The sequence below is a fragment of the Elgaria multicarinata genome, chromosome 3 (genome assembly GCF_023053635.1).
Source record: "Elgaria multicarinata webbii isolate HBS135686 ecotype San Diego chromosome 3, rElgMul1.1.pri, whole genome shotgun sequence".
Lineage (NCBI taxonomy): Eukaryota > Metazoa > Chordata > Lepidosauria > Squamata > Anguidae > Elgaria > Elgaria multicarinata.
In genome coordinates, this window is record NC_086173.1 from 61,733,693 (window position 1) to 61,758,642 (window position 24,950).

General features: G+C 41.8%; 1 protein-coding gene across 1 annotated transcript in view; it reads right to left on the reverse strand.

Annotated features, from left to right (window-relative positions):
- Positions 1 to 24,950, reverse strand: part of DNAH9 (dynein axonemal heavy chain 9) — a 213,083-nt gene that overhangs the window by 102,254 nt on the left and 85,879 nt on the right. The window contains exons 34-41 of the mRNA XM_063120447.1: positions 24,217 to 24,456; positions 16,715 to 16,876; positions 16,105 to 16,301; positions 9,623 to 9,785; positions 8,493 to 8,616; positions 6,492 to 6,634; positions 5,808 to 5,969; positions 4,556 to 4,789 (exon numbers count right to left, since the gene is read on the reverse strand). Coding sequence (XP_062976517.1) covers positions 4,556 to 4,789; positions 5,808 to 5,969; positions 6,492 to 6,634; positions 8,493 to 8,616; positions 9,623 to 9,785; positions 16,105 to 16,301; positions 16,715 to 16,876; positions 24,217 to 24,456 — 1,425 coding nt within the window. The remainder of the gene's footprint in view (positions 1 to 4,555; positions 4,790 to 5,807; positions 5,970 to 6,491; positions 6,635 to 8,492; positions 8,617 to 9,622; positions 9,786 to 16,104; positions 16,302 to 16,714; positions 16,877 to 24,216; positions 24,457 to 24,950) is intronic.

Here is a 24,950-nt window from a genome sequence, read left to right on the forward strand (position 1 = left end):
TACCAATGAAACCTCCCTTTTGCTTGTTTGCTCTTCCACTCCACCCTGCCCCACCCCTTCTCCTTCTGCCCCCAGTTCCTTTGTTGTAACATTGTCATTGCCGTGGGCTCTGACTTTGTCTAGCGATTTACTGAGTTTCATCAGCTGGGCTCCATTTCTACAGGCAATGAGAGTGGGGTTGGAGCAGTAGAAGTCCATTCAACTGACTCAGCAGAAGTCTGTTGGTTCGACACGGTGCTAGAGGAGAAGAACCACACCACCCTCCCTTTTCGTCAGCAAGGTCTCCCTTCAAAGCACACGCCCCCAACAAAGGAAATAGCAAGAGGACGGCACTACATGGGGGCTGAAGGGCGCTTTAGTTCCATTTGGGGGAAATAATCTAGACTTTCCCCAATCTAGGAAACCCCAAAAATGGAGGGGAAGAGGCGGGGTGTCTGCAGGACAGGTACGACATCGTTTGAGTGCCATGCTGCAAAACCGCAAATCAGGCATGACGAGTGTGATAAAACGCTGGTGTCATGGTGTCCAAAGATTCTTTTGTTTAAAGAAGGAAGACTCAACACGCTTCATCACCCACCAAAAACAAGCACTGATAAACTTAATACTAAGGCCCAAATGACGCAGTATATGCAAAAGTGTGTGACAATATCCTAGCCATACTTTTAAAACAGGAAACAGTTATTCCAAAGGGCAGCATCTGTGAGTAGAGAAGCAGCATGGTGAGGGGAGTTTACACCTTCATGACACCCCCCCCCCCAGTTGCCTGTTCCAAATCCCTTGTCCAAGGTGGCTTTTCCTCCACGAGGTTTCAAATGCATATTTGTCCTTGCAAATCCTTGCATTCAATACTTTGTAGGAGGGGAAGCCACTGCAGGGAAGGGGGGGGATTTGGAACAGAGAAATGTTGGGTATGAAAATGTAAATGCCCTCTCCTCCCCACACGTAAATACCACCACTCAAAAGTAACTAGTCTTGTTTTAAAGAGGTTGACAAGCAAATGTATGTAATATGACATCTGAGCCTTAGAATATATTTTGCACCAACGATTTAAAAAACTGCAAGTTGGGACCCTAAAATCATAAGTTCAGCTGATAGTAGGTAGCTACTAATAGAAGCAATGAGAAAGAAAAGAGAAAGCAACTTGAAAGTCAACTTGACAGTCTTTTAGCATTTAAAAAAGCAATAAAGACTGATCTATTTCGGCAGGCCTATCCAGTGAAATTTTAGGATGTTTTTAGGAAGTTTTAATTATTATTATTATTATTATTATTATTATTATTATTACTGATTTATTTATTTATATAGCACCATCAATGTACATGTATGCTGTTTGTTAATCATGTATGCTGTTTGTAATCAGTTTTTAATGTGTTTTATATTCACATTTTCTCCAGATCTAATAGGATTTCCCAGAAACCAAGCAGTAGAGAGGTCTTCACATATCAGGGAAGAAATTATTAGAAACCAAACCAATACATGGCAAGGGAAAACCATGGAATGAATAATCGCGACCATTTCAGTGATATACTTTGGGCTTGCTCCTTCCCTTCCATGCAAGCAGACAAGGTTGAGATGAACAGGATCAACACTTTAGCAAATCATCTCCATTTGCCTCAGCACAGATCAACAGTCCAACTAATCAGCATGTGCTTCTCCACCTCAACTATGGGAAGATTTATCAACTTTGAAGATCCCTTTGATGGATTTGCATTTATCGATGGGAAGAAGAACAAAGGAAGCAAGCCAAACTCAAGCAAGGCCAGCGCTTTGTGATTCCCAGTGAAAGAAGGGGAAAATCCTGCATGAAAAGTAGGAGCATTAAGGGCTAGAGAGCCTGTCCAGTAGGCACCCAGCAGGTTATTTTAATCCATTTGCCTGTGCCAGGCTTCAGGACTATACACACTACATCAGAAAGGTCAGCAATTAATTGCTACAGCAGGAGAGACCAACGTCTAGAATCAATGAATCATTTTTAACAAAAGCAATGCTAACAGGTTTATCTCTGACACAAGACGATGAATAGAATGCAACCCTCTCTTCATAGGAGAAGAGTAAAATGGATGCCCTATGACTCGTCCACCCCAGATTGTTCCTGGAATAACAGGGTGGGTGGCTGGATGGGTGTAATTCCTGGAAACAAGGAAGAAAGGGCTTCTGCAGTGTTTTTTAACCTGTTGGTTGTTTTATTATGGTTTTAATTTTTGTGAACTGCCCAGAGAGCTTCAGCTATTGGGCGGTATAAAAATGTAATAAATAAATAAATTCTGCAGAAGTTTTACAGAGGGGGAAATAAACAAAGGTTCTCGGACAGGAGCAGCACTCCTTTGACAAGCCAAGAGTTTTCCAAACACAATGTGGGGGTGGGTTAAATCCTAATTTTGAAGCTATAACAGCTAAGGGAGAAGCTGAGCAGTGAACCAATGTTTCAAAACAGAAGCAGCAGCATGTTCCCAAGATAAGCGAACATCCCACCCAAGGATGGGTCATATTCAACCGACTCACAGAACAGTAGGTGTGTGTGGGTAAATCATATTGGGGAATAAGCTCCTTGGTTGCACACTCAGAAAGCCTGCATATTGCAAGCTGCCCTGAAAGTTGTCAAACTCAAGACCAGTATGCAAATAAAAAACCAAACCAACAAACTTTCTAGTCTCTTGATAAAGGCTTCCCAAAGAAAGGCCCATTTCAAAGAAAAGGAATCCTAGACTGCTTGGGGCCAGGCTATCTGAAGGAATCGGACCCCATGAGCCCCTGCCAAAGGAAGTGAGACATGTGGCTACTAGGAGGAGGTCCTTCTCTGCTGTGACACCCCAGCTGTGGAATGAGCTCCCTAAAGAGGTTCGCCTGGCACCTACACTATACTCCTTTAGACGCCAGGAGAAGACCTTTTTATTTTCTCAGCATTTTAATAGTCTAGTAACTTAAATTTAACTTTGCTGTTTTAAATTTGTATTTAAAATATGTATTAATTTATGCATTGCTGCTTGATTTTATCCTGGTTGTGGTTTTATATTGCATTTTATATTATGCTTTTATACTGGTTGTTTTATATTTTGAATGGTTTCAATTTTTGTAAACCGCCCAGAGAGCTTCAGCTATTGGGCGGTATAAAAATGCAATAAATAAATAAATAAATAAATAAATGACTTCTTTTCTTTTGGTACTATGCTTCTGCCATTAGCCCTGTCTCACCCAACTTCAACCCAACCAAATCTTTACCTTTCCATGGGAGAATAAGAGTTACATTTGCAAACAACAAAAGTGAATGGCCCTCACATCCATATATACACCTTTGGTTAACAATTATTTTTTCCTGAAGAACCACTTTGAGAAAAGAACAGCAGGTGATAGGGGCCCAGTGTCTCAACTCATACCCCTTAAAATTGCTTGCTGTCATATTCTCTTGCCACACTTCCCCACCACCACCACCCCACACACACCTTTTTGGCCTCTATGTTGCCAAATGGGGAGCCAGAAAGCACCTCCCAGTCCAGATTTGGCCTAAGGGCATTCTGACCTTCAACTGTAAAAGCCTTGTCCTCTTCGCTCTTTCAAAAGTACTGAAACTTTAACCCACCCCAAGCATCCAACCTGAGAAGATCCAGCTTCTTCTTTAACATCATGTACAGAGGCTCTGTGCTCCAGTCCAATCCTAGCTGAGGTGGTATATTTTTCACAGCTATTGCAGATTCTTTTGAAAAAGAATTCACATAAGGCCACAAGGCTACTTTCCTACTTTCATAAATATTTTAGGATTAATTGTAAAACATCTACTTGTAGGACAATGTGTCATGAAATATGCAGGTTTTCATCATGAAATAAACAACTCCCTTACAGTGGGAACAGTGCAGCTCTAATAGAATCACCAAGGGAGGAAATGGCCACTGAGAACAAATTTCTAGATGCTCATAGGGCTTACAGCTGCTCGAGATAAGTTTTCTGGCAGTCTGCTCCCAGCTCATGGCAGTTTTAGTAAAGCAGCCATGTCCATCAGACGTTTGGAAGGCCACAGTCCCCAAAATATTCCCAACCCATTATCCATGGCTCTCAGTAATTCCCTTATTCATGGAACATAGCAGTTGCTTGAGTATAAAAATAATAATAATATATGAGGTAGAACAGGGACTGCATCCATCCTACATTTTGGCACATCTCCAGGTTCTGAATCAGCCCACAGGTCTATCCACCTTACTATCTGCTTTGTAAAAGCAGCAACATGCAATGCTTCTGGGGGGAAATCATTCTTGAGCTTGACAATGGCAGGGGTGGGGCAAACTGCCCTGTGAAGGCATCACCCCTCCATCCCAAAGACATTACTAATATATTCAGACCTCACTACAACTCTTTGAAAGGGACAAACAAACCCAACAAGGGTTTGTGCAACTGAGGAATAGTAGTTCTCTAATTAGCTACCTGGGAGCAAAGGTAAGACCTCCTATTGATGATGTGCATGAATATATATGCGTGCATACATGCAAGTATTCATTTCCTGCCTTCCATTCATAATGTTTGCATTATTTTTCAGCATCCTGCCTAGGAAGAAGGGTTTTCTTACCTGTGCGGAAGTGCTGCTGAGCTTCTGCAGGCCATTCTCTAGCCGCTCCATCTTTGCTGTCAATTCTTTCCCCTTTTTAAGCAGCAAATTCTGATAGAGTTTGATTTGCTCCAAGAATGACTTGGGGGTGGTGTAGTTATAACGGCGTTCATTACTCAGGTAAGAATGGGACATCTCATTAACGCTGGTATGTACATAAGCCATGAACTTGCTTATAGATTCTTTCACGGAAGCCTTAAAGTAAGAGAAAATATTTCAAGTCAAATGACTAAGCAGCTAGACTAAATGCCCCATGGGTATGCCTTAAATAAGGCAAATTGTTTATCATGTCTCACTACTGCAACAAAATGCAGTACATGACATCCCAGAGGATGGATTGTTCCTGAATTACCTTCTCAAGAACTTTCTTGGGTTTTGATATTGTTACCTGAAACTTGACTCAGGGTACCAAAACACAATTTCCTTCATATTGCACGTGCACACAGACACACCCTTAAGGTAGAAACTCCCCTATCACCAAGGGGTTGAAATCCCCCTGCCTTCCCCTCAAAACTGACTCCTGTCTAGGTAGCACAAAAGGGTGCAGCACACACGCCCCATTTTAGTGGGGCTTGTAACCATGTGAAAGCTGTGTCTGATTTGGGTTGCTTAACAGGCACATTCTCACTTCTGCTATTTCCATACATATTGAGACCAGACAGCACAACATTGGTGTCAGATGTTCAGAACCCATAACAGGTAGCACTCTCCTCAACACATTTCCAGCACTTTTAAAAGAGAGTGTTGCCATTACAACCTTAGGGGCTGTGAAGAAACCTTCACAATCTGGCAGCTGTTCACACATTCACCTGAACAGGCATCCTAGGATCCCTCATGCTTTCCATGGAACACTTAAACGTCCCCATAAACCTCACACTGAAATGATGGCCTCAGGTGGTCCTCGCTCCTACCAATTCACGCAGCTCGAGTGCTAAAACACCTCAAGGGGTAAACTTTGGCATACTGACACCGTCTCACTGACGGAGCCAACAATCCAGCCTGGCAGGTGAAAAAGAGCAGGCCAAAAGGAACGTGGGGAGTCTGTGTGCCGTCTGGGGAGCCGCTCACACAAGGGGGCTCCTCAAGGCATGTACAGCCTGCAGCCTGAAATGCTTCACGAGTGCCAGGACCAAATGAACCGTCATCCAATATGGCAATGGACCTTGGCATTGGAAACAGTTGTCTGTGAAGCCGCCCTTCAGTAACTGCTTACCTCGATCGTTTCTGTCCCTTGCAAGAAGCGCAGGCTGACTGACTCCAGGGCCTCCTGAGGCCACTCATGGAACCAATCTATTGCTGTACAGTTCACAATGGCTGGGAACTTCCGACTGCGGACTCTCAGCTTGTTCCCCACTGGGGAAAAGCAGAGAGCCACCTGAGGAAAGGTAAACAAGCAATGAGGAACATGGAAAGAACGCTGGGCCAAAAAAGGTGATGGAGGTAGGACTTTGCCTGATGTCTTTCAAGCCACACTAGAAAAAGCTCTGACTGATTAAAAAAAAAAAAAAGCTCTCCAAAAATTCACAGCTCAGAATGACATACTTTGTTTTTAGTTTGTACACACCCAGAGAAAGTTGGCTACTGTGATGGTTACAAAACATGATCGATAAATAAACACAGAAAGAGCAAGGCAGACTATCTTAAGGGCCTTCCCACATAGTCATTTCTTCCCCCCAAATAAGTGTGGGACTGTTACTCATGTGTTATGCAGGATCTTCCCTTGAGGAAGAATTTCTGTTGCAAAGATATAATGTTTTCTCAGCACTCAAAGAACAATATTTCATTGCTATGTGAACACCCTTGGGAGAAAATACTTAATAAAATTATTGAAAAAAGCCTGCCATCAGAAGAGCTGTCAGACGCATAAGATCCTGCTCCTTGGGGATCAACGTCCTACCTTGAGCTGCCGTCTAACCCGATCAATGAAGAATTTCCAACAGGCCTCCCGGGTATCCATCAATCCTTGGGCTTTTACTTCATTCCTCATATTACTGATGATATTTTCAACTTCATCATCAGGAAAAAGATCGGGAATTTCTCCTAGAAACGAAGGTTATCATGTTGGCCATTGTGATCTTTGAGACATTGATACAATGGTTTTAATACAAAGCTGCACATCTGCATAGGGCTGTAGTTGTGACAGTGGGAAAGATTCCCAGGATGTATTGCTCAAACCATAGCAGGAAATCTCCTCTTTCATCTCCATGGGCCTTCAGCTAAGCTTACAGGGTCCGCCATCCTTACGCCTGGCCTGAACTATTTCTGCAGGGGAACATCTCCCCAGACAAAGAAATAAAAGAAGCATCTGTGTGGCACTATGAAAAGTTAGTGTAACAGGAAGAATCATTCATCATTATTCCAGATCCCAGATGTGACCAATTTCTCTCAGCCAAGGCAGAAACAACAACAGAACACCATCAACAGCAGCTTCTACTAAATTTATATAGCCCACAGGCACTAAAGGGACTATAGCTGCATAATGCCAAATCATTACAGGAATGAGCTTGGTTGAGAATCACGCTTATGAGCTCTGCCCTTTCCTTCAGTATGGCTGCGAGGAGGAGACTGAAAGCTTTCTGCCTTCATCTTTAACAAGCCATGTTTTAACTAACCACAGTTGTTTTGCCCAAATGAAGACATATGTTTAATGTTAACTCTAGTTTAGGAAAATAAGCCAGGATTGTAAGTCCTGGATTGAAAGTGGTTTCCTGCTCTCCACAAATCATGGTTAACACTGACCCAGGTCCAGACATAATGACTGGGTTCACACAGCAAGCTCACCCAAGGTGGTTGATTCTCCAGAACAACCCATGATGAGTTAGCATGTTGTCTATTAGATGTTTTCCCACCCCACCACCCCGTGGTGGGTTATTTTCCCCAATTAAGCCACCCTGAGAACCCACAGTCTCTGCAGTAAGAATTATTTTACTTATGGTGGGTTAGCGTATTGTCTGTTGCGCCAGTGTGTGTTATGAAGATTGCCTACAGAGCTGCTCAGCAAGAGCACCCAAAAACACTATTGCCGCTCAAGTGAACTCTATTCCTACTGCAAAGGAAGCCAGGATACCTGCCAGGCTGGGCGGGAAGACTGCAAGAGGAAGAGGGTCGAGGGGAAGTGAAATAAACTACTCTGTGTAGCTTGTTTGCCTGGTCATCTGACAGGAGCACAGTGCGTAACCCACTTACCCAGCATAGTTTGCTACTCACCATGGTTTAGCGTGATGTGTGAACCCAGCCAATAAGTAACCATGTTTAGCTGAAAACAGAAGCAAAGCTTCTGATTTCCTCTTCACTGCCATGTCAAAGGAGACAGCAGGAGCAGGAGAACATGAGTCCTGAGACTTATGCATAGACTAAACCACAGTCTATGTGTGAACCGGGCCTATAGAATGCTGTAACAAATTCTCATACAAATCCATTTATAACATTGTTAAAAAGGGAGGGGGACAGGAAGTTGGAGAGGTAAAGGAAAATTTAGGCACACCCAACTGTCCTAGGAGAATAAAAGCCTTCAAGGGTTTTTTAAAGCTAAGGAGGAAAGAAAAATTATGGCAAAAAGTTCAATCAGCTACTGACAAGATGGAATCTGACCATAAAAAGCCACCAGAATAAGATTCTAGGAGCAGGTCTACAATATAGCCAGGGCATTTACCATTAGTGACATTCTGTAGTACTTAAAATACACATTCCAGCCCACCAGGATAGGAGTGTGAACACACACACACACAAATCACAAGTGAGAGACAGACTCTATTTGCCAGATAATAGTTCCTAGCAAATATTGGCACCTGAATAGAGGGCTGGGGTTGCAAGTGGATCCATCAAATCTATTCTCTGGCGAACGTTTCATAATTTTGCTATTGTCTGCATTTGAAACTGAAATTGCTGAGATCCATACCTGAAGCTAGCAAGTCATTTACCAGAACCAAGAATCTCTCATCAGCCACTTGAGCATCAGTCATAAGGAAGACAGTGCCCACATTCTTTACTCCTGCTGTAATGTATTGTGCCGCCAGGTCTGCCTGTAGGGACAGAAATGGAAATTGCATTTATATTTAAGCACCACATTTTTAGTCCTCTGCTATGAGGGGAAATTCCAGCCCTGTTGATGACCAAATTCAAAATCCAACCAAATATATTGGTATTTCTGCAGAGTCAAGAACATACATTTCTAATTATATTGCTGCTCCTATTGTTGTTATCCACAAAACAACAGTGCCTAGAGCAATATGAAGGAAATCTATAACTTCAGATTCTAGCCCAAGAAACAACACCAAAGTTCAGCATTACTGTACAAGTGACTTTAACGCATTAGAGATTATTTGCAAAAAAAAAAAAAAAATTGATTGGAAGATTACTAATTACTAATGAAGGCTTATTTTTCCTCTTGAATATTCATTTGCTTCTTACACACTCCACTTAAACCTCAGGTGTTTTTTGTTTTTGTTTTTTAGAAAAGGAATGTATAATTAAATTTTTCCTATTATTCACTCTGCCATTCTATGGCAAACTTTCCTTGACTGATCTTTCTAACAGCAGTTTCAAATGTTCAACAAGGGCTTTGTAGTTTTCTCCATGAAACTGTTCCGCCTCAGAACGCAGGGCTCGGGTGATGGCAGTTTATTTGAAAGCACCCTGACACAAAAAGCTTCCTCCAAATGGAAAGGCTCCATGATCAATGGTCAGAAGAGCTTACGACATGCAGGAAGACTTTTACTTAGCTGTGTTTTCAAGCAAACAACCTCCACATGTATTCTGGGTTTGCATAGCTGTACATGCCTGCGTGCACTTTTGGATCAGCTCATACTACCATTATGTCATTGTTATTAAGACTTCCAAAGGTGGGCTCCTGCAAATCCAAAATGAAGAAATGTGTAACTAACAAGACTTAGTGTAAGTAAGTGGCTTCTCCTGCTTGGAATAAATGAAATACTTTACCAATTCAAATAAAAGTCTAATTGTAAGGATGGGCTAACAGACAAGCAGGTTTAATTCCTTTTCCTTTCTCCACCTTTATGAGCTTCTCACCTTCAGGTCAGGAATGCCATAGCCTTTCCTCAAGGTGATTTGGAAAACTTCTAGTGAGCTAATGAAAGCTGCCAGTCTTGTCAGGCTCTGCTTCCCACTTCCTCCTACACCAACAAGCAGTGCATTCCCTCTGGGAGATTCCAGGATACGATTGATCCGGCAGCTAAATACAAAGGTACACAATCACTTCACAGCCAACGTTTTCCTCTCTGGCACATATTAGTACATGGCAAAGGGAGTAACCCATTCAATTCAGAACTAGGTGCAAAATCTCAACCTATTATCTCGCCTGTAATCAATATCCACTTTATGGCATTCTGAGTCCTCTTTGATTTATTTATATTTATTTATTTATTTAAGTATTTTTATGCCGCCATTCAGATCACTCTCTTTTCTTCAGTGTGGTTCTTGTGTCCATTTTGGCTGTGTCTAGATCAGAGTTTGCCACCTCTCCAACATGGACTGAAGCTAAATATGCTTCTTTGTAAACATAAGATAACTATTTAAAAATGGATAAGGATCTACATAAACTATATTATTATTATTATTATTATTATTATTATTATTATTATTATTTATTTATTTATATAGCACCATCAATGTACATGGTGCTGTACAGATAACACAGTAAATAGCAAGACCCTGACGCATAGGCTTACAATCTAATAAGTTATAGTAAACAATAAAGAGGGAAGGAGAATGCAAACAGGCACTATATCTAACCAATGGACTGCCAGTGCCTTTATTTCAGGTATCATGCCGAGTCTGAAAGATACTGAAACCTGGTAAACACCTGTTCTTCTCATGGTTAGAAGGCCATTCCTAGATGGGTCAGTTCCTGCCTCTGGGACCAGGAAGGTCCCAGAGTCACATTCTGGGAAACTAGAACAACCCACCAATCCCCAGTTTGATTTCCTGCCTAAAACAGGGAGGCAGGGTTTCTGCAGAACTCCCCAGACCAGTGGGGGAGAGGCGGTACAGGGGGGAGAGTAAAAGCTCCATCCATCAAGCATTTTATTGCACGCTCGTTACTGGGCACTCACGGAATTTGCTCAGTTCCCTCACGTGACGTCATTTGCCTTCCACCCCTTCTGGCCTTCCTTGTGCAACAACAAAAAAACCCTCTTTAAGTCCGATGTTTTTTTAAACTCTGAATTGCTGCTCTCTCCTGCTGCGTGCAGGAGAAGCAGCGCCATTAGAACAGCGGACTCAATGGGCCTCGTGCTCCTTGGGTACTTCCTCTTTTGAAAAGAGGAAGTAACTGAGACCCCCAGTGTGATGGAGCTTTAAGAAAGAAGTATATTTTCTTTCTTTTGTTCACTGGTGAACTTGGCCATCTTGTTATAGTTTCTGTGTTTATTGCAGATGTTCTAATTTTCATTTCATTATCATTTATTACATTTCTATACCTCCCAATAGCCAAAGCTCTCTGGGCAGTTTACAAAGATTAAAACTTTACAAATTCATTTAAAAAAACCCATTTACATACAAGCATACAAATAAACAGCGGACTGATAGACACACATAAATCTCAAACAATTTTAAACAAACAACAATAAAAATCCTTTCTGATTAGTTGCTTAGCCATTGGTGGATAGTTCCTGCCTCTCAGGAGGTGTTTGTTCAGCCTTGCCTCCCCAGCCTTAGAGAGAATCTAGTAACCAGTCTAGGAACGTCCTCCAAGCCACAAAGGGAGAACATCTTTTCAGACATCACATATATCCAGCAGGCTGGATGGGGTCTCTGCATGATGTTCCCTCCAATGGTTCTTAAAGAGTATAAGCTAGGGTAAGGTATAAATGGAGTGAGTGTGTGATATTGAATCCATTTTGACATAATGCTAAACTACAATTTATTATTACACAAACAAGCCTCATGCTCCCCCCGCCTCCATTGCTTTTGCTTCCATTTTTAATTAAATGTGTAAATTGTTAATATTATGTCCAAACATGGACAAAAAGTTGTTGTTCTTAAACTACGTTTTAAAGAAACAAACCAATTTCAAACTGTGGTATACAATCCTGTGTTGTTTTCCTAAACCATAGTTAAAACTAACTATCCAGGTTCTGACATTATGATAAACCATGGTTATTGTTCCATTGAAAATGGAAGTGAAGTCTCTCAGCCATGGCAAAGGAGGAGAGTGGAATGGGGAGCACATGAGCCTGAGGCTTGTGCACACAACGCTAAGCCATAATTTATTTATTTATTTATTTAAAATATTTATATCCCGCCCTATATCACTAAGATCTCAGGGCGGCGTACAGATAAAAACATACAGTATAAAACAATAAATATGCACAGTTAAAAACAAATTAAACCATGATCCAAGTTAAAACAATATATAATTTAAAAGCAATTTAGTGTTATGTCTGATCCAAATTACTCTGTAATGGAATAGGGAGTTCTGCTTGTTCGTAGATATGGAAGTGGCTTGCACTATCAGTACATTCTGAGCGTGACGTGACCCACACAGTGCATTCTGTTCTTGGGAGATATTGTTCTCTCTATGGTCCTCACATTTTGCTGCTTCCTAGTCACTATGACTCCAAGATATATGAAGTATGTACTAGTAAAGATCACAAAGAAAACATCCCTTCCATTCATGTGATTACACTGCCGTTCTTGTAGCACATGGCACCACTGATGACTGCCTGAATAACAAAGCAATTAGTTATTCTTTGAGCAAAACTGACAAAGCCCAACAATTATTAAAGTTATGGGCATGAGTAGGAGGGGATCAAAATCTTTAGCAGTTAGCAAAGATAGATTTCAACTTCTGAGCTAGTGATACCGCTATTAAAAATGATATTGTTTCTTGTATATCTAACATTCAGTTCACCCAAGGCATTCAAGGTTGCATTTACATAAACCAATATTCAAAAATAAAACACACATACACACGCAGAAGCAGTAAAACCAAGGATCATAAAAGAGCTGATGCTGTCTGCAGCAGAAGAAATAAAATCAGACCGCTAGGGTAAAAACAAGATGTGGGAGATTTTTAAAAAGACATTCATACTGAAAACATATTTTTTTGAAGGTGACTGAGAAATATGTTTATTTCTCCTGAATACATTGCAAATATAGATTTAGATGGGTCTGATTAGCTAAAGAATGCAAGAAGTCTGGAGCTGCCATCAAAAAGGCCCAGCACTGGATCTACAGACCAATCTAGATAAATATAGCCCCTTAAAAGGAGGGAACTATAAGAAGAGTCTGATCTGCAAACCTTAAATGGGCAGGCAAGCTCATAGATGGCTTTTCAGGCTGTCTAGGGCCTGGAAGAGGGGTGTGGAACCTCAGGCCTGGAGCTAAATCTGGCCCTCTGGGGGTCTCCAGAAGGCTATGACTCTTCCACAGGCCCCAGCCCTGTTCCCCCAACCACTGATTGGTTGGTGGTTTCCTGCAGTTTCTTAGCATTCTAAAAGGTTGAGGTGCCTCTCCTAAGGCTTAGTTATTGGCAGTAAGAGCTTTAAGCTAAACTAGGCTGGTATTTTTGACCCCGCCCCTTTTGCCCTCAGCCCCGCCCCACCACTGGTTTGTGGCCTCAGAGAACTCTTCCAAAATAGAATTTAGCCCTTGGGCTGAAAGAGGCTCACCTCCCCACGAGCTGGGAGAGGTCTGGGGGCTGTCTTGGCGCCACCTCCCTCCTCAACCTCACACTTTCCCTCTCCCAGGTAATCCTTATGCCGAGGAGGGAGCACGAGGTTTCTGGGCGGCCATCCAGGTCGCAGAGTCACCTCCACCCTCTTCCTGGTGGAAGGCAACCAATCGCTTGTTGCCTTCCACCAAGCTCCGCCCCCCGGATTGACCCCAGAGCAACATCACATGGCAGAAACACCGTGTTGACGTCGCTCCCTTTGAAAAAGTCGTTGTAAATCCCTGACTTTTCCAAATCAGAGCATTTTGGGGAAACCCTGTGGTGGCTATGAAGCTGCACCTGCATAATCTAACCAATGGAGTGCAGATCCACAACTTTCCCCGCATGTAGATAGCCTCCTGGAATGTACAGTAAGAAACTTGTTTTTTTATTCCTCAACAAAATTTTGTCTGTCTGCATTGAATGTGTCCATAATAACCTGGGGGTGGTCTATACATCTTCTAAGCCCCGCAGTAGCTGCACAGTGGTGCTGGGTCAGTTATACAAGGCATCCACTGACTCACAGCCACTGCAGGGCTTTTTGTCGAAGCTGCACCATAAAAGAAGTTGGGAACATACACTGACTTTTTTCTTCAAACCGAGGACACCACGGCCCTTTCACCAGATGACCTTGCTCCGGGGTCGAACCACAGGTGGATGGCAACCTCTGATTGGTTACCAGAAGCCAGGCAGAGTTGTGGTAATTAACTTCTCTGATGCTGCATTAATTCACCCCAATTTATATCCGAAACTGCGAAAAGCTTTTATCCTTTACTTCATTGATGCACAGTTGCACATCTCCAGTTTATAAAAATAAAGATCTGCTGCATTCCCTGACAGTTTGCTCTAATGGGGCGATTTCACTCCATTCCAGCAAACTATCAGGGAACGCAGCAGATATCTATTTTTACAAACTGGAGATGCACAGCTGTGCATCAGCAAAGTAAAGGATAAAAGCTCCCTCCACAAATGCGCAGATCCTCTCTTCAGATCCTGCCCTGAATAACTTGGGATTTTTGCTTCTTCTCAGAACAGTGGGCATAATGGGGAGGGGAGCTATTACTCCCCCCCACCCCCATGGAAGTATGTTTTTCCCAGCACTGAAAATCCGGGTTTTAGGGACAGCTAGCTCTGTAGTATAACACTGACGGAGCAAAGCTTATTTCACCATACTGCGGAGAATAAGAGCAATGCTCTTATGAACCGCCCAGAGAGCTCCGGCTATTGGGCAGTATAGAAATGTAATAAATAAATAAATGCGCTTTCCTCCCATGCTCATCAAGATGAATCCCCAGTTATATAACTCTGCCTTCTGCCATTCAATGCAAGGAGAAGCAGCTGTTAGAATGTAGCATGTGATATTTCTTGTCTCTGTGGCTCATTGTGCAGGCACCAATAGCTTTTGCCTGTAGTGAAACGATTAGGACACAGATTCATATGATCTGTTTGATGAGACCAAATTCAACTTGAGCAAAACAAAAACAAAAAAACCCTAAACCCCGGCTTGAAGGATAAGGCCCCAAAGGGGTTGTGTGAATCAGATTTTAATCGTAGCTGTTGGCTCTTCCAGGGTGGACAAGGACTCTTCACCCTGGTTTGGAGACGATGCAATTAGAAAGTGTAGAGTAGGCCTGGTGCCTGTCTCGCGAACAGAGAGCCCCTGAAATGAGCCGTTTTGCAAGCCTGAGACACGAAGTCACTCAGGGCGTCTGCTTTTGTGCACCGAATCCTAGTACAGCCTGGTCGGCATGAAACCACTGAAGATAAAACACTTGCTAGCAACCAAATGGAATAAAAGCACTGTGGCATGGAACGGCACTACAATGGTATTAAACATCAAGGCCCTCTGGTGCGGGAAATGAAAGGATGCTACACTCCCCAGAACACAAAAGAACAAGCAGCAAGAGCTAAAGGATTGCACGCATTGCTCGCTTTTGTGACAGTGATTGAATTTGCTGCCTGGAGTTGGAGAAACAGTTAGACTGCCCCTCCCGCCCCTTTCGAATGAAACAAGTCTCATTTCGTAACAGCTGGGAGGGTAGGTGGGGGAGGGGAGTTGAAGCACATGCGTTTGAGGCAGTTTCAGTAAAGTTGCTTCTCGGGCAATGAAAGCAAAGCCCATTTGTGACTGAAAACCAGCCACTGCATTTGGATAATGGGCATGTGTGAGGAGACATGCCTATCCACCCATCCTCTCACACCTGGTCCATTTAGAAGTGCCTGTTTCCCAATGGGTTGTTTTTCTAATGTGGCCTTCCCCAGTGTCCCAGGGACTGATGGGCAATATAGCTAATTAAATAAAGGTTTATATCGGTCGTCATTCAGGCAGATTCATATGCAAGCATAGGTCCTCCTATTTATTTATTTTATATCCCGCCTTTTTTCCTCCAAGGAACCCAAGGCAGCACACATAATCCTCCTCTTCTCCGTTTAATCCTCACAACAACAACCCTGTGAGGTAGGTTGGGCTGAGAGCCTGTGATTGGCCCAAAGTCACCCAGTGAGTTTCTATGGCTGAGTGGGGACCGGAACCCGGATCTCCTGACTCCCAGTCTAACACTCTAACCACTACACCACCCTGGCTCTCCTACACTGGGCTTTCTCTGCAGAATTCCATGAGCTTTGCAAGGATTAATGGAAAAAAATGAATACCCTCATGAAACAGATCTTTCATTTTAAACAGCTGGAAAACAGAAAGACAATCATATCGGGATCCTTTGCCCAAGATTGCTTTGGCCACTCACTGCTCACTCCCTTTGAAGTAGATTTGCAGATACGCTCCCCACCCCCAAGAAAGGTAAAGCTCACAAGCCTTCGAAAAACACAAAATCCCCCTTACACGTGGCACATGGCATCTTCAAACAACACCAGATTCATGGCAGCATTGACCTCATTGTGGTTCTGCAAAGCTTCCACTAGGATCTGGTTCAGGGATTCCCAGCTCTGGACAGGCATGTATTTGGGCTCCCCTACCCCTTTTGCAAAATGGCAAAACATGTTCATCTTCCTAGTCTGTTCCAAGGTCTCCTCTATTTCCTGGGAAGAACAAAAGTGAAAAACAATGACTCATTTCAGCAAAGATGAAACCTGAGTAAAACGAGCAAAAGCACAATTAAAAAAATATTAATATGGTATTTTAATCTTTTTACCTTTGTACTATTGTAACTTTTATGCCCACTGCCCCAGAACCTATATAGATATGGAGTGCTACACAAACATCATAAATCAAGTAAATAAATAAACAAAATCTTTATAATCCACAGCAACCACCTGTGGCAGTTTGAATATTTGCAATGCGCCACAATCCATCAAGCATGCAACCCAACCCACAGTGGCGTAAACAAGCCACAGCGGGCTCCAGGGATTGTGCAAACCAGGGCTTTGTTCTAATGATGGTGGAGAGGAACTTTTGCTCAGGTAAACAACTAGCCTGGGCCTACATCACTTACATCATAAAACTTCTTCACAGTCTCTGTCTGCATTTTATCAAAGATGACAAAATCCTTTTCATCAACCATCTTATCACGGTAAACACGGTTGGATTCATGCAGGTACAGCTTTACTAACTCCTGGGGAGTCTTCAAACATTCAGGAGTTGAAAATAGAATACCCTGAAAGAAAAAGGAGATATATGTGACATACAGGTTGTTTTGGCATGACAACAAATCTGCAGCTGTAGCTGTGCCACCAAAATGAGACATCCAAATGGTAGCCTGTGCTATTGCTGTGTTCGTGGCAACGTCACTCCCAGGTTATTCCTTTCCATACCATGCTTGATTTGCATGGTATCAAGCATGGTATGATACCATCTGGGAATTCTTCTCATTTCAGGCTATCTTCTGTGGATGGTTGGCCACTCATGAATAAAGACAACAACAAAAACAATGCATATGTATGACAAAAGGAGTGTACACCTCTTTTTCCTCTACCATTTCCACTACCATTTTCCCTCAACCATTTTTCTTGAGTAACTACTCATTCCAAAACTCAGTGGCTGGTTTGCATGTAATAGCGGCAAACTGTCAATTAATTAACCCAAGATTGGCCATGTTGCATGCTACTGTCTCTTTAAATGTGCAACCTCCAATTGGCCCTATCTTAGGTTGCTGCATAAGAACTTTGGGTTGTTCATGGGTTAAACCACCCAAAGTTAACCTAACAACTAACCGTAGGTTAACTTTGGGTTATTTAATAAACGAACAACCCAAGATAATGATTGATCTTCAGTATGTTGAGAGGTAAAGCAATCTTGTATGCTTACACTACTTCAAACTTTAGCATCAACTACCCTTAAATGGCTGATTTTACATTTCAGCTAAGATTATTAGCAATAAATTGAATTCCTTGCTCAGAAACAAGCTGCAAATGAGAACAAAATGAAAAAGTCAATGTTGTTCCCACAAGGTTTCAAAGCCCATTTCAAAACTCTACATTTTCTAGAAAAGAAGATGGACATTATTCTATTAGGTCCACTCTAGACATGAAGTAGAATCCTATCATAAAGTATGTACAGATATGGCCTCTGATTTGATTGGGATTCATGCACTTGCATCAACAATATGGACCGCACCGCTGCTTCAAATTCAGTCTTTCCTGCAATTTAAGTCATCCCCATTTCTACAACTTTGTAGGAGGAAAAACAGTTTCAAAATCAGACTGGGTGATAACCTTTTTTTAAAAAAAAGGACTTTAATGAGGCAGATATTGCCAAAAGAAAATATTAATTGCTGTCAGATAATTGTGGCATGTTTACAACACAACCTTATAAAATGTGCAGGGAGGTGTCACTTTCAAAGTGAAATCAATTTTAATTAAGTCCATTAACACTGCCTATGGGTTTAAAGACAGAAATTTAAAATTAAAACAATATTCTTAATTCTAATTCAGAAATTTCAAGATGCATTCAAAGGCAATCAGAAGTGCCATGCTTCTTTTAGCTACCCCAAGTTTGGAGGTATGACTGTAAATGACCAAGGATTTCTTCAACCAAATTATTATTTTAAAAATTTGCAACCTTAAGTTCAAAAACATGTGCTATCACAATTCTAACTGGGAAAAGAGAGGATTATCGGATGTCATTGCAGACAAACCACATGGCATGCACAGTCTTTTTTTAAAAAAAGTCTGGAACTAGCCAGGATAAGGTCCACAATTGTGAAACACCAACCTATGAGCCCAACACAAGTATGCATTGCCAGAATAGAGGTGGTTTGTGCATGAGAACATAAAGCACTTCCCAGGCAAGCCCAAGATTATCACCCATACTTAATTTCCAAAAAGAAAAGTGTCATGAAGTCACACACCATTCCGCCTCCCTAATCCAAATTACATTATTTATTTATTTATTACATTTTTATACCGCCCAATAGCCGAAGCTCTCTGGGCGGTTCACAAAAATTAAAACTACAGTAAAACACCCAACAGGTTAAAACACAATTACGAAATACAGTATAAAAAGCGCAACCAGGATAAAACCACACAGCAAAATACAGAGTTAAAACAGTAAAATTTAAATTTAAGTTAAAATTAAGTGTTAAAATACTGAGTGAATAAAAAGGTCTTCAGCTGGCGACGAAAGCAGTACAGTGTAGGCGCCAGGCGGACCTCTCTGGGGAGCTCGTTCCACAACCGGGGTGCCACAGCAGAGAAAGCCTTCCTCCTAGTAGCCACCTGCCTCACTTCCTTTGGCAGGGGCTCACGGAGAAGGGCCCCTGTAGATGATCTTAAGGTCCGGGTAGGTACATATGGGAGGAGGCGTTCCTTCAGATAACCTGGCCCCAAACCGTTTAGGGCTTTAAATGTCAATACCAGCACTTTGAATTGGGCCCGGACCTGGACTGGCAGCCAATGAAGCTGGAAAAGGACTGGCGTAATGTGGTCTCGTCGGCCAGTCCCTGTTAGTAAGCGTGCTGCCCTATTTTGCACCAGTTGAAGTTTCCGGACCGTTTTCAAAGGCAGCCCCACGTATAACGCATTGCAGTAATCCAAGCGAGAGGTTATCAGAGCATGGATAACTGTAGCTAGGCTATCTCTGTCCAGATAAGGGCGTAGTTGGTATATCAACCTAAGCTGATAAAAGGTGCTCTTTGCCACTGAGTTCACCTGTGCCTCAAGTGACAGTTCTGGATCCAAGAGCACCCCCAAACTACGGACCCGATCCTTTAGGGAGAGTGCAACCCCGTCCAGGACAGGGCAAACATCACCTCGCCGGACAGATGAACCACCCACTAACAGTACCTCCGTCTTGTCTGGATTGAGTCTCAGTTTATTAGCCCTCATCCAGTCCATTACTGTGCCCAGGCACTGGTTCAGAACAGTCACTGCCTCACCTGGGTTTGATGAAAAGGAAAGGTAGAGCTGGGTATCATCCGCATATTGATGACACCTCAGACCACATCTCCGGATAACCTCCCCCAGCGGCTTCATGTAAATGTTAAACAGCATTTTAAACAGCAATGTTAAACAAATGTTAAATGAACATTAGGATCATTTGTGTTTGCTCAGCAGTAAAGGAAAGGTAATTTTGGTATGGTTAGTGGCACATAGCCTAAGACTGAGTCACTGAAGCAGGGCCCGGGTAAATCTTGGTTCACTGCAACCTAAACACAATAAATTCCCAAAGGAACCAATAACCATCCTTAGTCTCAAGTGCTTGGGCTTCATTCCACAGATAATATGTTTATTGCAAACAAATCCTATCAGCTTATATCTAACCTTCCCTTTCTCCATCAAAGTCCCTCAAAAAAACTTCCCCAATGCCCATTTTAGAACAGGCAATTCCTATACTAGAGCTGGTGATCCTGTCAAAGCCCTAGTTGATCTGTCCAGGGACACTGATGCAAGCACTCCCAAGTGTCCTCTCCCAGGATGTACAGCCCAAGTCATCCAATAATGAGTGCCTCAAACTGATTTCATCAACTGAATGAAAGCTGTTTCCACAACCCACACACAAACATCCAAACCAAATGCTGACTTTCAAATCAGAGATATTTTGTTGGCTAATTTTGGAGTAATTCTCCTTCATCTCAGGTAAAAACCATTTTCTCCTCATGTACTCTCAAGATTTTCAACAGAAAAATCATGGCAGCCTGCTGATACTGCAATCTTTTTTTAAAAAAAAATGCATTACTGTTTTTGACAATTCATCTTTATCTATGGGGGTTTCCTATTTTTCCTATTAACCAATTTTGTTTTTCAGTTTTAGGGTTCTTCATAGTTTCTCTGCATGTTCAGCAAAATATGGCCAAGCTGCCACTCCCTTTGCACACTGACTTTTCTGGATGGCCAGAGAAAGGTTGTCCAGGAGTGCAATCTCACTTACATGAGCTGCTAGGAACATCAACATTTTATTGCACTTCCTCTCCAGATCCAAACTGATGAAAGCAGAATGCATGACCCTTTGGAGAAGCTGGTTAAAGATATACTTACAGTCGGGATAAGGTTTGCTAGAGAGGAACAACAGTTTACTGAGCGGTAAAATAATAATAATCGGTACAGTGGGCATTGTAACTTGGGCAATGAAGCTGGGTAATATGATAAATTATGCACAGCAAAAAAATATTTTACTGTTCCTCCAAGATTTGAAACAATATGGAAAATCTAAGACATTGTCAAGGGTTTTGCTTTAGCAGACGTAAGAAGCCTCTACAGTTATTTCCCATTTTCGTTTTACACACATACAAAAGAAACATGCACATAAATATCCAGGAGTGGAAGACATTCCCCACACCATGTGGATCTGCACGGTCTGTTGCAAGTTAAATATAGATGTTAAATATCTGTTGCAAGTTAAATATAGCTTTTATCTTCACACACAAGGAATTAAAAACCTTAAAAGCTTCAACAGGTTCAGAACGCAGTAGCCAAGTACACTTTAGTTATTATTATTTTCGAAACAAGAGGTCATCAAAATACAGGAAAAAACACGGCAGATTAATCACCCTTATCTTAAATATTCACCTAATTGTTAAATGTAGGGCCAATATCATACCAGAACAGGAAAAAGGGGAGGGAGAACCCCGTAGGAGTATGCGAAAAAAGCCAAACAGCAAGAGGTAGAACCCAAAAAGGAGCTCTTGAAGAATGTTTATTCAGATATGCCTTTCTTGAAATATGTTTATTCAGATAAGCCTCAGATAAGCCTATGCATTTCAGACCCCAAAGAGAGAATTAGTACTTATTCTCTTTCTAAATTATAAATGTTTTTATCATGTTTTTAGACTGCCCTGAGTAAAGGCCCAGTTTTGGCGGTCCGAAATGTGTAGGCTTATCTGAGGCTTTTCTGAATAAACATTCTTCAAGAACTCCTTTTTTGGTTCCACCCCTTGCTGCTTGGCTTTTTTCACATACCCAATATTATACCAGCAAGGACTTTCACAGCTCTATAAGGCCTGAGCCCAACATTCTTCAAGGAGCACCTTCTCCCATATCAACTTTCTTTAGCTATGGCACAGGGGGCGATACTGTGTGATTCTGCTCTGAACTATGCACAAGAGGAGAATCCAACTAAAGTTACATTTGCACAAGCATGATTGTGCGAGTGATTATTGAGCCAGTGGTTGTGCAAGCATAATGGGCAACCGCTTACACAATGGAAAGATTTGATGGAGCTCTGCTAGTGCTATTTGAGCTTGCGGAATGACACTGTTGAATAATGTCCAGGAGGCCCTGCTGAGAATTCCACACCTATATAAGTTTCAGTCTGGACACACAGAAAGTGGCCTTCTCTGCTATGGGACCACAATGATAGAATGCGTTTCTAAAGACAACTTTCTAGTATCGCCAAGTAGTCCTGTTTAATGAGTTTGTTTTCTTATTATTTCTGATATTCACAGCTAAGTTGCTGCCGCTTGATTATTATTGGCCTTTGATTTGTGTTGTTGTTGTTTTTAACAGAAAAGTGGTATAGAAGTTCTATAAACAAACTTGTGCCATTGCATAAATCAAGGAAGAAAAGAAACAGAAAAAGGGAACGTATAATTTACACCAATATTTTGGATGAAAACTCTTATTTCACAAAAGCTCATGCCGCTTTATTACGGGTTTCATCAAACCAAGATTTTTTCAGTTTAAATGTCAGAAGCAAAACAGCCCACCTGGTGGTTTTTGCTGTATGGTTTTGAAATGTAACCGTATCAAGTACACCAGAATAACAGAATTCAAGAGCATCCATACATTTCATTTCCATGTTTATAATTACACTTGGCCTAAACCTTGATGGTTATTTCATAAGAACTGGCCTTCAGCAATCCTTGCTAAAAGCAAATATAAAGGATTTCAGCAGTTTTTGTTGTAATTCAGTGGGATGGGAGGAAGGCTGCCGCAATGTTTTGAAATTAAGTTTTTTGACTCTTTGCTTTTACAAAGACACATTCATTCACACTCACGTATACACATATACCGCTGACAACCAGTTGTGCAAAATGAAACTCTATTATGGCAGGTTTCCTTTATACTGCCATTGGCGTCTATCCTCAGTAATTTGTAACTTGTCAACTAAAATAACTAAGCCTGAGTTTGTTTGTTTCAGATGGGAGACAATTACAGGGGGTGGGGGAGTAATCTTATGCAACAGCCATTGCACACATCGTAATAAGTTATTACTTTATACAAAACAATGTGCAGAGAACTTAAAAAAAACAAGAACAGAAACCTCTTTTGATACAGAAAATGAGAGGGACTTGCAAGTAATTGTTTAAAGACGTAGATTCAGCATGAGAAAATAATGAATTAGTACCTGGGAGAGATCACAAAAGAAATTCAGGCTACTCATATTGGCAAGAATATGAATGAAACAACAGAGATGGGGGGAAAATACCACAGGTAATTGAACTGAACAGGGTGCTGACTTTCAAGTGTTTGAATTTGCATGCATTTTGTGTAATGTGCGGATAAATTGTGAACATCTCAGGCTACTAGAAAATAGCCGTTTTAAGAGCCATCATCAAGTGCCCTAGATGCTCAAAGACATTAAACACTGAACCTCTTGATTTCCTGCCTAGGATTAAAGGGGATGTTAAAGGGGCACTACTCTAAATGTTTCTGCATTTACTTCAACATTAGAAGCTAAAAAGGAGTTTCTGATGTCTAGCACCCAGCAAATTACAAAACATAAAGTTATACTCTCAAACCATTTTTGCATTATCTTGCTGCCAGCATGAAAATGAGAGATACTTGAAATAACTAGGTGGAAAGACAGGCAGAGCTTTTTATGACACAAACACATTTGTTGATTCTTTCTAATAACTTCAATTTTCTACCCACAGGACAACAATACAGGTAACAAAGTAGAGAATTTTAAGCATCTTCAGGAAGGATCAACGGAAAATTAAGTAAACTGCAGAACGGAGAAGCCGGAATAAAGGTCATAGTGGGTCACATAACCCTGTATATTCTATACCCTATGTATACTTTGATATGCGGGCAAAAATTGATATTCTATACCCTTTGTATACTTTGATATGTGGGCAAAAATTGACTTGACAATTTCCAGTCAATGAAGTGCCTCTTTACACATTTGGGGAAGACAAGTTTCCATTTGACCAAGTGTCCCATTCAATCCTACAGAATCTTACAGGCCATTTTCCTGTTCCTGCCACTCTGGGTAATATCTACACCATGTGCAATGGAAGAACTACACAGGTCATTGCTGATTTTATCTGGGAGCAGCTGCCCAATCTCCCTTTCCCATTAACAGAAGCAAACTGCACTCATACACACGCAGCAGGGGAAGGAACTGATCAACAGAGCACTGGTCTCTTCTGGTAGACACTGTGTACTGCCATCTTTATTTTTATTTTGCCACCCTGTGAAAAAGACACTTGGAAAAGACATGATTATATACATCCAGTATCATTCCCTTTAATTTCAAAGCCTGCTCTAGCTAAGGGATCATCCACCCACAGGAATAAGCAGTGAGCTCCCAAATGAAAAAAAAAATCACACTACTTACTTGGAAGACATTGGAGAAATCTCTTAGGTTGAAGTTATAATGGAACTTGATAGCTGTTGGAAGGAATGTTGCTGCTACTTTCATGTGCAGGGCAAGTGCCAGATTTATTAACTGTTGAGATGATTTCTGTAAAGCCCCAGAGAAGTTCCCCCGCTTGAGGTGCTGTGATAGGATGGTGCTGTAAATGGTGGACAGAGCATCTGACCCAGGAAATGAGAGGGCAAACACACTGAAGTGGCGCTGCATGAAGGGAACCACAATACAGATTGTCAACCATCACGCATAACAGGAAGGAAGCGAGTTTGGGCAAAAAGCACTTTTACTGGTTCAATATTTGACATGACCTGGAATTAAAAAGTGCCTGACAGCTTTCACACATCTATCCCCAAAGCAGGGGGTGATCAATTACAAAGAGCACACCATAAATACTCCCCCAAGTAAAACTAGTATATTTATTTATTTATTTATTATATTTATATACTGCCCCATAGCCGAAGTTCTCTGCGCAGTTTACAAAAGTTAAAAACAGTGAACATTAAAAATACAATGCCTGTTGGAACGCCTCTCCTGACATGAACCTACCCGTACACTGTGCTCAACATCTAAGGTCCTCCTCTGAGTGCCTACTCCAAAGGAAGCTCAGAGGATGGCAACAAGGGAGAGGGCTTTTTCAGTGGTGCCCCCCCCCCGGCCCAATTATAGAATGATCTCCCCGACGAGGCTCACCTGGCGCC